Source organism: Arthroderma uncinatum (assembly GCF_011692745.1).
Source record: "Arthroderma uncinatum strain CBS 119779 chromosome Unknown scaffold2, whole genome shotgun sequence".
Lineage (NCBI taxonomy): Eukaryota > Fungi > Ascomycota > Eurotiomycetes > Onygenales > Arthrodermataceae > Arthroderma > Arthroderma uncinatum.
The window spans coordinates 5,957,761-5,969,996 of NW_022983864.1; the positions used below are offsets into that span (position 1 = coordinate 5,957,761).

The 12,236-nt window shown below is 50.4% G+C and overlaps 4 protein-coding genes across 4 annotated transcripts; 3 read left to right on the top strand and 1 right to left on the bottom strand.

The window, feature by feature from the left end:
• Positions 1–383: 383 nt before the first annotated feature.
• GIQ15_03708 (uncharacterized protein) lies at positions 384–2,603 on the top strand (the record flags this gene model as incomplete). Its single annotated transcript, XM_033551125.1, has 3 exons — positions 384–446; positions 506–769; positions 828–2,603. 3 exons carry the CDS (start codon positions 384–386, stop codon positions 2,601–2,603), a joined length of 2,103 nt encoding a protein of 700 aa, XP_033408286.1.
• Positions 2,604–4,900: 2,297 nt separating this feature from the next.
• Positions 4,901–5,735, top strand: GIQ15_03709 (sphingolipid long chain base-responsive protein PIL1; the record flags this gene model as incomplete). The annotated part of the gene is made up of 2 exons (XM_033551126.1): positions 4,901–5,347; positions 5,400–5,735. The coding sequence occupies 2 exons, from the start codon at positions 4,901–4,903 to the stop codon at positions 5,733–5,735; spliced, it is 783 nt and encodes a 260-aa protein (XP_033408287.1).
• Positions 5,736–6,209: 474 nt separating this feature from the next.
• Positions 6,210–7,180, top strand: GIQ15_03710 (proteasome component PRE2; the record flags this gene model as incomplete). Its single annotated transcript, XM_033551127.1, has 3 exons — positions 6,210–6,338; positions 6,401–6,622; positions 6,680–7,180. 3 exons carry the CDS (start codon positions 6,210–6,212, stop codon positions 7,178–7,180), a joined length of 852 nt encoding a protein of 283 aa, XP_033408288.1.
• Positions 7,181–7,813: 633 nt separating this feature from the next.
• GIQ15_03711 (DNA-directed RNA polymerase I subunit RPA2) lies at positions 7,814–11,603 on the bottom strand (the record flags this gene model as incomplete). The annotated part of the gene is made up of 2 exons (XM_033551128.1): positions 7,814–11,047; positions 11,106–11,603. 2 exons carry the CDS (start codon positions 11,601–11,603, stop codon positions 7,814–7,816), a joined length of 3,732 nt encoding a protein of 1,243 aa, XP_033408289.1.
• Positions 11,604–12,236: the final 633 nt, after the last annotated feature.

Sequence of the window (12,236 nt, forward strand, 5' to 3'; positions counted from 1 at the left end):
ATAAGCATAGAGTCAAAGAATCTCACCTGCTCCTAGTTCTTATGCCACTCTACCTACTTAGGGTAGAGTCTCCTGTCTGTATTGGGTATCAGATATGGAAATCCCAGGGAGAAATGCAATTTGTAGACTAGACATTTTCATCGCGGAGACAGAAATCTCTACCAGTCCTTACTCTTTATATTGATCTGTCTTTTATATTCATCTGGCTTATTGATCTGTGTTATATTGATCTGTCTTATATCAACGTCCTTGACCACGTGACCCTAGAAACTTCACCTTCGCGATGGCCTCAAAAGCTATCAAAAGAGACAAAAGAAAGCACCACGACGCGCCCTTCAGCCAGCTTACATCCAAGGACGAAACCACCGATCAAGTTTGCCCAGATGAGCCGACCGCACCCGACGGCGAGGATGCAGGATCCTGCTGGAGGCGTCCCTCCGCAGTTGGTACGTGATGAGCCCGCGCAGCTTCATTTTGCGCGACCTGCTAATAGTCGATGATATAGCTTCCACACATGCACCTCGTTTCCTCCTACCGGTATCCCGCAACGGCCGCATTTACACACGAGACGGCAGTGGAATACCTCCTGTCGGCGCCCAAGGTCGTGAGAGAGCTCCAGCCTATGCATTGGATGTACCTCGATGGCCCGCCGGACAACACAGTGATGCTCACCTGGCAGCCGCTGAACCACCTGGGTACCAATTTCGCGAGTGACGGTTATGTCTGGGCTGATGTCGAGCAGGCCTATACGGTCGAAGTTCGGGGCTACGTAGGGTCTATTTCTGGCTATATAGAGAGCTGTGGGCATTGCTGACTGGTTTGCGCAGATTCTGGAAATCTACATGCACAGGACCGGATACCACCCGCCTAACGAGAACATGGCGACACATTCGCGTCGCAGATTCCGACTCACCGGCCTGAAGACACCCAATCCAAACCTCCCACAGTGCGACCCGTCGCTATGGATCGTTTTCTACGGCAAGGCGCCCTCCATCGACCAGCTTCCAGCGTCTCGCATCCCCGTCTCTCCACAGACACAGAACATTCTCGGCCAACGTCGCTATATCCAGAGCCAAGGACAGCTCGCTCGGAAAGAGTTCATGCTCCATGACAGGAATAACTGGCCCACCATTAATCTACCCCCGCATGGACAGCAGCAGGCCTACTCGCAAGCATATGCTGCTCAAATGCTCGCGCGCCAACAGCCCCAACACGTACCCGGACAACAGCAAGTTGTCGGCTATCCCGGTACTCAGGCGAAGATCCCTCGCACTCATCGAGGCCCAGCTCCCGGAATACCTGCCGTTCCTGACTTTTCACTAGACGAGGAGGAAGTGTCGACAGGCGATATTCTCGACGCGCTGACACCTAGAGACATCAGCCGCATGCGTTATAGGAACCACCACGAATGGATGGAAGAGATATTTGCGTCGCCTTATCGGATGGACCAGATACTTCCAGTAGATCTCGGGCTTGGTCGCAAGGGGGAGCTGGAAAGTCTAACAAAGGGCTTCTTCTACGCTCCAGGCGCGCTGGCATCCCAGCGAAAGGAGCCCAGAGAGGGAGGTGAAGGCCCTCCACCAGCTACGGGCAAGATGGACCCCCAGAAGGCGGAAGATTTTGCTAGCTCAGTCGCGAAGAAGCTCGCCGACATGAACGCTGAGATGGAGAGTATGAGGAAAAAACACGCCCGGAAGCTAGAGAAAACAAAGAAGCTATCAGCCTTGAGGGAAGCGGAGTTGAACCTGCGGGATGCGGCTGTTGACCCATCTGACGTAGGTGACGAAATCTGGAGAGTCGAGGGACGTCTACACCAGGAGGTGGAGGAGGGTATGTCTCCCGTTGATTACAGTGAGAAACCGCCGAAGAAGAAGGTAGACGACATCGTCAAGGGACTACAAGCTAGCTGGGGGAGGATCGTTGTGCCAGTCGCCGATATCAAATGTCTAGAAAAGGGAGGCCTACAGGAGCGGGTGAAGCAGCTTCCACCTCAACCCTTAGCAGAGGTCAACATGATCAGCACAGCACCGTATACCCAGTATAACGGAACAGTAAGCTCCACTGCCGGAGTCCCTGGAGTCACGGTATCTGCACAGGGGGTACCTACATCAGCAGCCGCACAGCCAGTGCCGTCATCGGTTGCACCTCCACAACCCGTCTCAGCGGCGCCACAGACCGGCGAGGACGTCGTGATGGGTGGTGTTGACTCTATTCAGTCACATGCCGCAACCGCGCAGCCAGCACCGGTCGAAGGGGATGCTGACTGGGTGATGGTAAATAAGGACGGCCAGCCATCGCCATCCAAGGGCGTCAGTCCGGGCATCAACCCACAGCAAACGGCCAGTGGAGCACCCAGCACGACTCTCCAGGCTGCACCAGCTCCCATACTCGCACCGGATGCGGCATCGGGAGCCACACCGGGAGTATCTGGAGAATTCGAGGATGACAACATCAACACCGCCGGAGAAGCACTGGCAGACTACCATGGAGACGTCGAGGGCCTCGATATGGGCGACCTGGACGACTCTGCCTTTGGAGACGCCTTCCACGCCACCGAGGGGGATCTGGGGGAGCATCATCACGACACTGATGAGATCGCGTAAAACAGTCAGCTGTACAACAGAGGAGAGGGCTGGGAGTCGGAAAATTACTCGGGAGCGTGCGCCTGTTTTCATATCTTGGTTCTTTTTACATCATCGTTCTATTTATTTGTACTTGTAACTTGTACCCGTGAACGTCGTTACGTTGAATCTTTATGTTATTCCAGAGAAGCACCACCACATGACGTAGATATATCAAGAGTGATATCAGACAAACTTGAAGGCAGACTCCAGGCAGCGTCCGGGTATCGTAATAACTTCATGCAAACAGCACCGTCTAGAAGAGACTCGAACGTCCAGATCGATGCAGGGTCGGGTATTTCGAGCCTCACCTCCTACCATTTATGCGTATCCCCCCTGAACGGCAGCGATGCTCGACGCACGGCGGGTGTGGTTGGAGCCTAGCGGCCGTCAAGCGACCTGTTCATGCAGTGATACCGCGATAGAAGTGCAGCGGCTTTCGTCCCTTGCACTGCCATGCTGCAGGGTCCCGAGATCGTGTGGCTGGCGGCGCTCGAGGAGGAAAAAGCATCATCCCGGCCTCGCTCGTGATGTCATCACAACATCGACATCGAACATTTATTTCATGCAGACTCGACCCTGCAGAGATACGCCACAATCTTTGGGCTCTCGATGAGGCTTACAATATGCTTATTATTCTTGCCGGCCGCCATATGGCCTTATGCTGCCTAGGAACAGCTGGTGAAGGATAGGCAGAACGGGGAGTCGTGTCTGATGCGGAGGAGGCTCTGTATAGGAGAGCAGTAAAATATGTCAAGATGGGTGTAGGAAGTGACCTTGTATCTTCTGATATAAATAGCTCCTCATGATCCGTGGTTTTTCTACTATATTCATCAGACATCAACTGCTTATTCTACCAGGTCACGACCAGATATAGACTGACTATATAACTGTTCAGATACCCGTTGAATACTGCTAATCGTCTCCCCGTCCCAAGATACCTGAGACCATACATATATAACACTATACCAAGGTGAATACCTCTACCTGGCCGTCATCAAACGCTTTCTAACCGGCCTTAGACCAACTACAAACAGACATTCAACTTCAATACCACAGCCCAGACATATCCAGCCAAGCAAGCCCGAGGAACGAAGCCAGGAAGAGCTAGTCAAGATGTGCCGGTGTATCTTCATCTGCAAGTGCCTGCCTCGCTTTACGATCATAGAGCCGCACAGGGGGATACACAAGAGACCGACTCGACTCCATCGACAACCATCATATCTCATGCCTAAACCCCCCTGCCAACTAGATCTGGACGACTTCGACGATGACCGTCCATACAGCGAGGGAGGCCCGGCCTATTCCACATACTCCCACTATACGATGGAATGGGAACGGCTCCGTATCTCACGCAGGGAGCGCCGCTACGAGACGCCTTCTCATGGTAGCAGGAGGTACAGGGAGCCCTGCTACAGGGCGTGCTATCCATCGAGGTTTAGGGAGATCCGGCCAGACGGTTACTGCTTCGGGGACGATCGATGGTGAGAGTCCAGCAGTTGTTTCTCTCTCTGTGGTGCATTTCTGTGCATGGGGTTTGGAGTGATTTATGAGTATTCGCTCGGCTGTGTTTGTTTTGATATTGGCTATTCTGCAGTGTTGTTGGTTTAAATTGCCTGACATATACCCTTTCACCATCGTTTTTCATAGCTAGAGTTTGTTCATTTGTCTTTTTATCTTTGTACTTGTAACAATCGTTTTATGAACTCGTCCCCTAATGATCTTGAAGACATGTAACTATGCCTGAGATGTGTATATAGCCACGACTCATAGATTAGACCCATAGATAGTACTCTAGATAGTACTCGTAGATCGGACTCGTATATTATGGTTAAGGTATATTATGGTTGTGTAGACTTGCTGATAAACAAGCAGTGATTAGTGATATCTTCAACCGTTAGTGACAACGATGAAACAACGCTCTAACTCGCCATCTACCATGGAACCGCGTCTTCTACGCTCGATCTATGCAACGTCTCGAGCTTCATAGAAACCGTTGCAAGTGGCACATGACGTCACTGGATGGAAGTAGACAGGAAGGAAACATGCAGCCACTTTCGCCTGCTCTCTGCTTTCTGTTTACCAACTGGTTCTATACAAGGCGCAGTTGAACCGGGCTAGGATCAAAGCATTTCGAGACGAAAGGAGAATTGGACAGCTATCTACAAGCGAGATGTAAGGGTTCCAAAAGATACAAAGTAACAATGGCAGTAGCTGATAGCTATAGGAATCGCACGCGGCATACCACGGGCTCCGAGCCCTTGAGGCACCGCTTCACCATGGCGACTCTGCGAGGAGTCCAGCAGCCAGAGCTCAGCAAGGACCTGTACAAGGTGATCAAAACTGAAAGCCACGCCATCAGCTCCTACAAGAATGCCGGCCGTGACCGTGTCCTGGTGGCATCCCAATTGGCGGACTGGGGGTTCAACACTGGCGATCCAGCCGTTTCTGAGATATCCGACAAGCTAGGCATTCTCCTGTCTGAAATCGGCGAGCAGGAGGACCTGTTCACATATAACCTGGAGGAGGCAAGGACCATTCTGAAGCATATCAGGAACACGGAGGGTTCAGTGCAGCCAGCCAGAGACCACAAGGCCAAGATCATCGACGAGATCCAGAAGAACAAGCTGCGTGACCCTGACGGCGCAAAGGTCACTGGCCTGGAGCAGGAACTTGTTCGGGCAGAAGCTCGAGCATTGGTGGCTGAGGCCCAGTTGACCAACATGGTAACTCACCCTCTCGCGCAGTTGAAAGAGATATACTTATGCATAGCTATAGACCCGCCAAAAGTTCAAGCAAGCCTTTGACATGCACCTCGCATCTACCATCGAGCGAGCTGAGAAGCAAGCCCAGCTTGCCCGTCACGGCCGCCGCCTGCTAGCTCTCATAGACGACACCCCAGTCGTCCCCGGCGAGGGTCGAGGACAGTTCGACCAGACCGAGGAGAGCCGCCAGATAATGGAAGACGCCGAGTCAGATCTCAAGTCCTGGGAGGCCGAGCTTGAGCCTGTGCCGATGGCGTCTGAAGGGCTCATCCCTCGAAAAATCCGGGCCCAGACCAACGGCAACGGCGTGAATGGAGACGCAGAAAAGGACGAGATCGATGCAATCTAAAAAGAGATAGTACTCTCAGGGGGCCTGGCATGGAAAAAAGCAAAAGAGTGTCTATTTGTATATCCAAGTGGAAGTTGGTATCATAATGGCGGACAGTCAGAGTCGGAGTCGGAGTCGTGAAACGGCGTTGGATGTTTTGGAGCCGTCTCTTGTCCTTGTACTTCTAACCGATAATAACATAGCACAATAACAGTACCTATACGTGAAAATGACACTTCGAACATAGACTTGTCCCCTTCGTGAAGATATATCTCCTGGGGAGTCTTATATATATATACCATCACGTGACCTAGGCTGCTGGAACGCGAAGCTTCGCAGTCAAGTTGAAGCTCCGAACAACAAGCAGAGAACAGCTTCATCTCCAGACCAACCGCCCGCCGCTGCACGACCAGAACACCTCTCCTTGGACATTGCACAACACCAGCAGCTTCGATAACCCGGTCTTCACACCTTACACCCGCCCGTGATAGCAGAATGGACGCCCTCGTCGCCCAATACTCCCGGCCGTCGAGCTTTCAGGACGACTATGAGACTGAACAGCAGGATGTTCTAGAGAGAGCCCCTCCGCTGTCCCTCAGATTCTCTCTCCCACCTATTGACAGAGTGAGTTCCTCCGTAAAGCTATCGTCCCTCGCTGCAGAGGCGCCGACTGACCTGCTCGCCAGCCCTCCGCCTTCCTACGAGCAGCAACAGACGACCACTCCAACCCCGACTGCCCAATCAAACTCGCCCACGGCACAACAACGCTCGCTTTCAGATTCCAGGGAGGCATAATCGTAGCTACAGATTCGAGAGCCACAGCTGGAAACTGGATAGCCAGTCAGACGGTCAAGAAGGTTATCGAGATCAACAGCTGTTTACTGGGGACCATGGCCGGTGGTGCTGCCGTACGTCTTACTTGCCGCACTCGCTCGTCCATTTTCTCCTGCTAATCTCTCGTCCAGGACTGCCAATACTGGCTCGCATACCTAGGCATGCAGTGCCGTCTCCACGAGCTCCGACACAAACGCCGCATCTCCGTTGCCGCAGCCTCCAAGATCCTCTCCAACCTAGTCTACAACTACAAGGGAATGGGTCTCAGCATGGGAACCATGTGCGCCGGTGTTACGCCTGAAGAAGGCCCAGCGTTATACTACATCGACTCCGACGGTACTCGATTGGCAGGAAACTTGTTTTGTGTTGGATCTGGTCAGACCTTCGCATACGGCGTGCTGGATGCGGAGTACCGATATGACTTGACGGAGGAGGAGGCCCTTGCGCTAGGATCCAGAAGTATTCTTGCTGCCACCCACAGGGATGCGTACTCTGGTGGTTTCATCAACCTATACCACGTCAAGGAGGATGGATGGGTGAAGCATGGATTCAGCGACACGAACCCCATCTTCTGGAGAACGAAGCTAGAGCAGGGCGAGTTTTCGAATGTTTCCGAGAGTATCGTTAACTAGAACGGCCTGGCCTGGCGTGGTGTGTGCTTGTGGTGCGTGAGGTGGAGATAAAAGACTTGTATTCCATATCGCACTGGTCTTCCCTTCCACTTGGGACTCCTTTTCTAAACCCTTTGTCTTTTTACCTTTACCATCTTGTATTCGATGCATACATGGGGACGTCGGCTAGACGACTAACTCGATAAATCTACGGTGATTAATATACTGTATCATTATCTCTAGTAATATGTACTCTGCACGCTATGTAACAGGTACCCAGCACAGGGGATACAGATCATTATAGTTGAGCCTTGGTAATTTGATAAATCGGTGTCATTATTGATGTTAATATTACATAGCTTAATAGAAGATCAGCAAGGAGTTGCAGGTGTTTTGGAGCTCAAGACTACGGATATTTTTTTATCAAAGGCTCATTCTGCATTGGCACTTCGGTATCGTGTTTTTTTGCTTCTCAGTGTATATATATACATATAAATTGAACGAGTAGACCACGGAAAGGTAGCTGTCGTATTTTGATGTAAAATTTTACTGGAACAATGGTATAAATAGGGCCTTAGAAATCAGGCGTATCATGCTTGGATTCTATATAAAAATTAAACCAAGAAACAAAATGAGCAGTCAATTACCGAGGCATTAGTTATCAACGTGAAATCTCATCTTGATACCCATCGCAGAAAGTTCGACATCAAGATATTTTAGCACCCCTGGCACAGCGACCACGGTCGTATCGCTACCACCGACGAACCGTTTGCCAGATCCGTCTTCCCACACTTCCGCTCTAGCATCGTCGAATACTGCTTCCCTAGCACACCTTCGACACCGTACAATTCCAGCCACGCCACCTAGAGCACTCACTCCGCTAAGTGGTTTAGCAATCGCATTTGCCGTAGATTGGACCACGGCTTCCATTGCAGGGTTCTTATGCGGTGATAACAACTGCGACACAGCAACCTGAGTGGATAGGAAGGAGCCGCAGGTTCGACATATCCATGCACGCTGGGAATCGGAACAGTTCATCAGTCGATCTTGTAATAAGAATGCTGCACCGTGAGCTAGGAGGGCATCACGTTCCATCTCACCGACACGGATACCACCACCCTTTGCACGACCCTTGACCGGCTGTCCAGTTAAGGCGTTAACAGGACCGGTCGTACGGACCTGGAACTTATCGTTAACCATGTGTCTGAGACGCTGGTAGTAGACGACACCGACATAGATGTCGGCTGCAAACTCTCGGCCTGTGATTCCAGAATACATGGGTTCATTTCCGTGGAAGTTGTAGCCGGCCTTCTGCAGTTGTTTGCCGAAGAAATCGCCTGCTGTCGCCTCTTCGGAGAACTGGAAGGGTGTCGAGTCTTGGGCGAGGCCATGTAAAGAACCTGCTTTACCAGCCAGTGACTCGACGAACATACCTATTGTCATTCGAGAGGGGAAAGCGTGCGGGTTGATAATAACATCGGGCTGGATTCCTGATTCGGAGAATGGCATGTCGGCTGATGGCCAGAGTTGGGACAGAACACCTTTTTGTCCGTGGCGGGATGAGAATTTATCACCAATGACAGGCTTTCGAGGAATTCTGTACTTGATGCTGACCGCCTGGCATACTTCATTTCCTGTCTCTGATCCAAGAACACGGACACTGTCCACAAACCCTTCTTCGCCATCCTTGTATTTGAGGAAATGGGTCTGTTTATCCACGTTCAAATAGGTGTCTGTTGCCGGATCGTATTGAACGGTATGCCACGCGCCCACAAGACTCCCTTCGCTAACTTTCGATCCGATATGCGGCAGGCCATCATCGTCGAGCTGAGCTTTCCATTCGGCTTTTACCAGGCCACCGGGAGCGAAGCCAAATAGTTTTGTGATTGATCGCTTGGCCCTCCCTCGTCCGCGAGACTCCTTATCATCTAGCGCGTATACTTTCGTTTTGTAAATCGTTCCGTAGCCAAATCCACGTTCATGAGAAGATTTATTTATTATCATAGCGTCGTCCATGTCGTAACCAGTGTATGAAATCACGGCAACAACCGCGTTCATGCCATTAGGGAAATTGTCGAGCCCATAGGCGTTGTAGAGAGGTGGCCGGACAACTGGCGTTTGACCGGTTTGTAGTCGGTAGAGCTTGTTATCCGTTCTGTAATCTATGGCGGTACCGGGAGTCCCCATTGCTTGTTTACCCATCTGACACTGGTACATGTTACGGGGCGACTGATTAAAGTCGGAAAAGGGGGTCATGTTGGCCAGGATGGATAGGATATGCGTTGGGTCAAACTCCATGTGCGTTGACACTCCATTTTTGATGTCGGAGGCAATACAGGCAATTTCCATGTACGGTTGTTCGAATGGACCGACATAGTCTAGTTTATCCAGTGGGAGATATTTCACCGGTCGGAACATGCGGGCCGCTTCAGAAAACATGTAGACACCCGGGTATTGACCGCCATTGGAGCTTGGAACATAGCCTATCTCAAGCTCGACAGGGATGTGCTTATGGCCCTGCACCTTCCAGTATCGTAGGGTATCAGCAATGGCACGAGATTGCTTTGGTGTGCAGTATCCAAGGATCTTTCCATCCAGTTGGACCGGAATGCTTTCCTCTGTCGAGCATGAGGATTCGGATGTTACTCCCAGCCCAGCAAGAACCCCAGGAACACCTGATACGTCCAGGTTTGAAGTTGATATCAAACATTTATGTGCAAGATGATTCAGCAAGCCACAAGGACTACCATCGGGGGTGTGGACAGGGCAAAGGAATCCCCAACTTTCGGGTAGTAGTTTTCGAACAGTAGTGGTTTTAAGCTGGGCGAAGAAGCTTCCTCTGTGAATCATTCGGAAATGGCTGATGAATCGATAGAAATTGATCTTTTCTGCCATTACAGTATAACCCGAGGGCTGTTGTAGATCGAGACCGGTAGGACTGACTAGGTTACCCGTGGATAGGAAATATTCCAAGGCGCCACCGATATTTTCATTCGTTCTGCCAATTATCTTCGCGAGGAATTCTCTCTCGAATTTGGGGTCTGTGAATTTGGCGTCCTGACTTCGCATTCTCCAGTCCCGGACAATAGGGCCAACGGATTTAAGCCACTCTTCGAGTCGCTCCTTCAATATCATACCGTACAGATAACCTCCTAGAAGAACTTCTTGGTTAGAGACAGCATCGGGATTGTCGGGAGCGCAATCTCCAGCAACCAGCGTATAAAGCTTCCGGATCATGAATAAAATCATGTTAAACTTGTCGTTATCCTGCGATTCAGTAACGTTTTGATTACCGAGATGCGGCAACACAATCTTTCGAAGGAATTCTGTGCCAACATCCTCATCTGAAATATCTTCCGGCATTCCAAGGACAAACCTGAATTTAGAGCCCAGATAAGCTCTGCACTTGGACCTAGAATGGACGCCATATGCCTTGTATGTCCTCAGAAGCAGTTCCACACGGTCTGTGACGAAGGTATTCTCGATGCCCAAGGAACCTTCCCGGCCAACCAGACGCTCAAATATCTCGCGGTCATTGGTTTCAATAAGTGCCTTTAAGACCATCAGGGCTGGCACAAGATATTCATTCTTCCTCCATGAAAACCGAAGCGTGACGTTCCCATCGCTGAGGTAATGAAGTACATTGGTCTGGGAAGTCTGATCTGGCCTGACTGAGCGAATTTGAATACCAAACTTGGTATACGTCGAACCACGTTTCTGGAAGGAGTTTCGAATAATGGCAGTAGGGAAATTTCTCTTTGCGACGATCAGCATTCGAATGAGTTTCTCGTTACCGTTAACAACGAAATAGCCACCCAGCTCTTCCGACTCTTCTTTGCGGTCCACTAGCTGGCAAGGGGTGGCCTTTTCGAGGTGGCATCGATTTGACTAGGCACTGGTTAGTTCATCTATCGTGGCTATGCACACATATTCAAATCCAGCTTACCCGTAACATGATCGGAACTTGTCCCAGTTCCCGGACGGATTCCTTCCAATCTCCATTATTTATTTTATATTCCAATCTCGCCCTTAGTTTGCCTCGGTAGGTTGCATGTCTCTCACGACATTCCGCGGGGTAAATTTCACGGTTGCGGGTGCTGTATTTATTTGATGGTGGGAGAACGGCCTTTTCGAGGAACAACTCTGTTATCCGCAGGCTAAGCTTGTTTCTCTTCGGCGCTCTTCTTCCTTCCTGCCGTCGCGCAGCTTTCTCTTCTGGTGTCTCCGAGTTCCCGTCAATGAAGGACTTGATGCCGATGTCCTTTAGAGCTGCCTCCAAAACCTTACTATCTTCGAACAAGGCGTTAAAAGAGTCTATGTGTGGCCGGATGGCAGCCGCGAGCGCAGGATAAGCTGTTTCGTCCTTTGGAGGGTGTCTAAAAAGCCGCTCCCGCCGGAGAGTATCATACTCGACAGACCATTCGGCGTCACTTTGTGGCCCCATAGCTGTGGTGTGTTCTTTTTGAGACGAGAGATGGAGTAGAAAAGCAGCTAAAATTTCATAGCTGGGCGCAATTCAAAGGCCGCTACCAAATCCAATTGGGTCCAACGAGGGCGAATAACCCGATTCCTGGCCTTGGTATCGACGTTGTTGATGTTGCGACAGCTCGCCGTCGCTACTTGGATTTTTTTTCTTAAGCTCTTTGGTGGATGGTTAGCTTTTTTTTTCCTTCTTCCTTTCAGATTACTAATTAGGTTTGGGTGGCACTTCTTATCATCACGTGGAGATAGAGCCAAAGCGGACGCTTCTGACGCCGCCTTTATTTCTCATAATGTTCACGGCCAAAGTCACTCGCTGCTTTACGTTCTTATTTGTCATCAGTTTAAACCAATAAAAGTGCAACGATAATATTACTAATCTTGCCAAGGTAGGCTAATTCAGCCGGCCAATCATATATAGTTACTTTAAATAGATCGAATATCATGTGGTAGTAAAAGTCTCCATCTTGAGACGTATATACCTTAGATACGCCCGGCATCACACGCTCTTTTCTTGCGATTATGATGGATTAATAAAGGAAACTTGCATTGCATGAAGTGGTATGATTTGGCTGTTCTCATTTCGTGTCTTCATTCT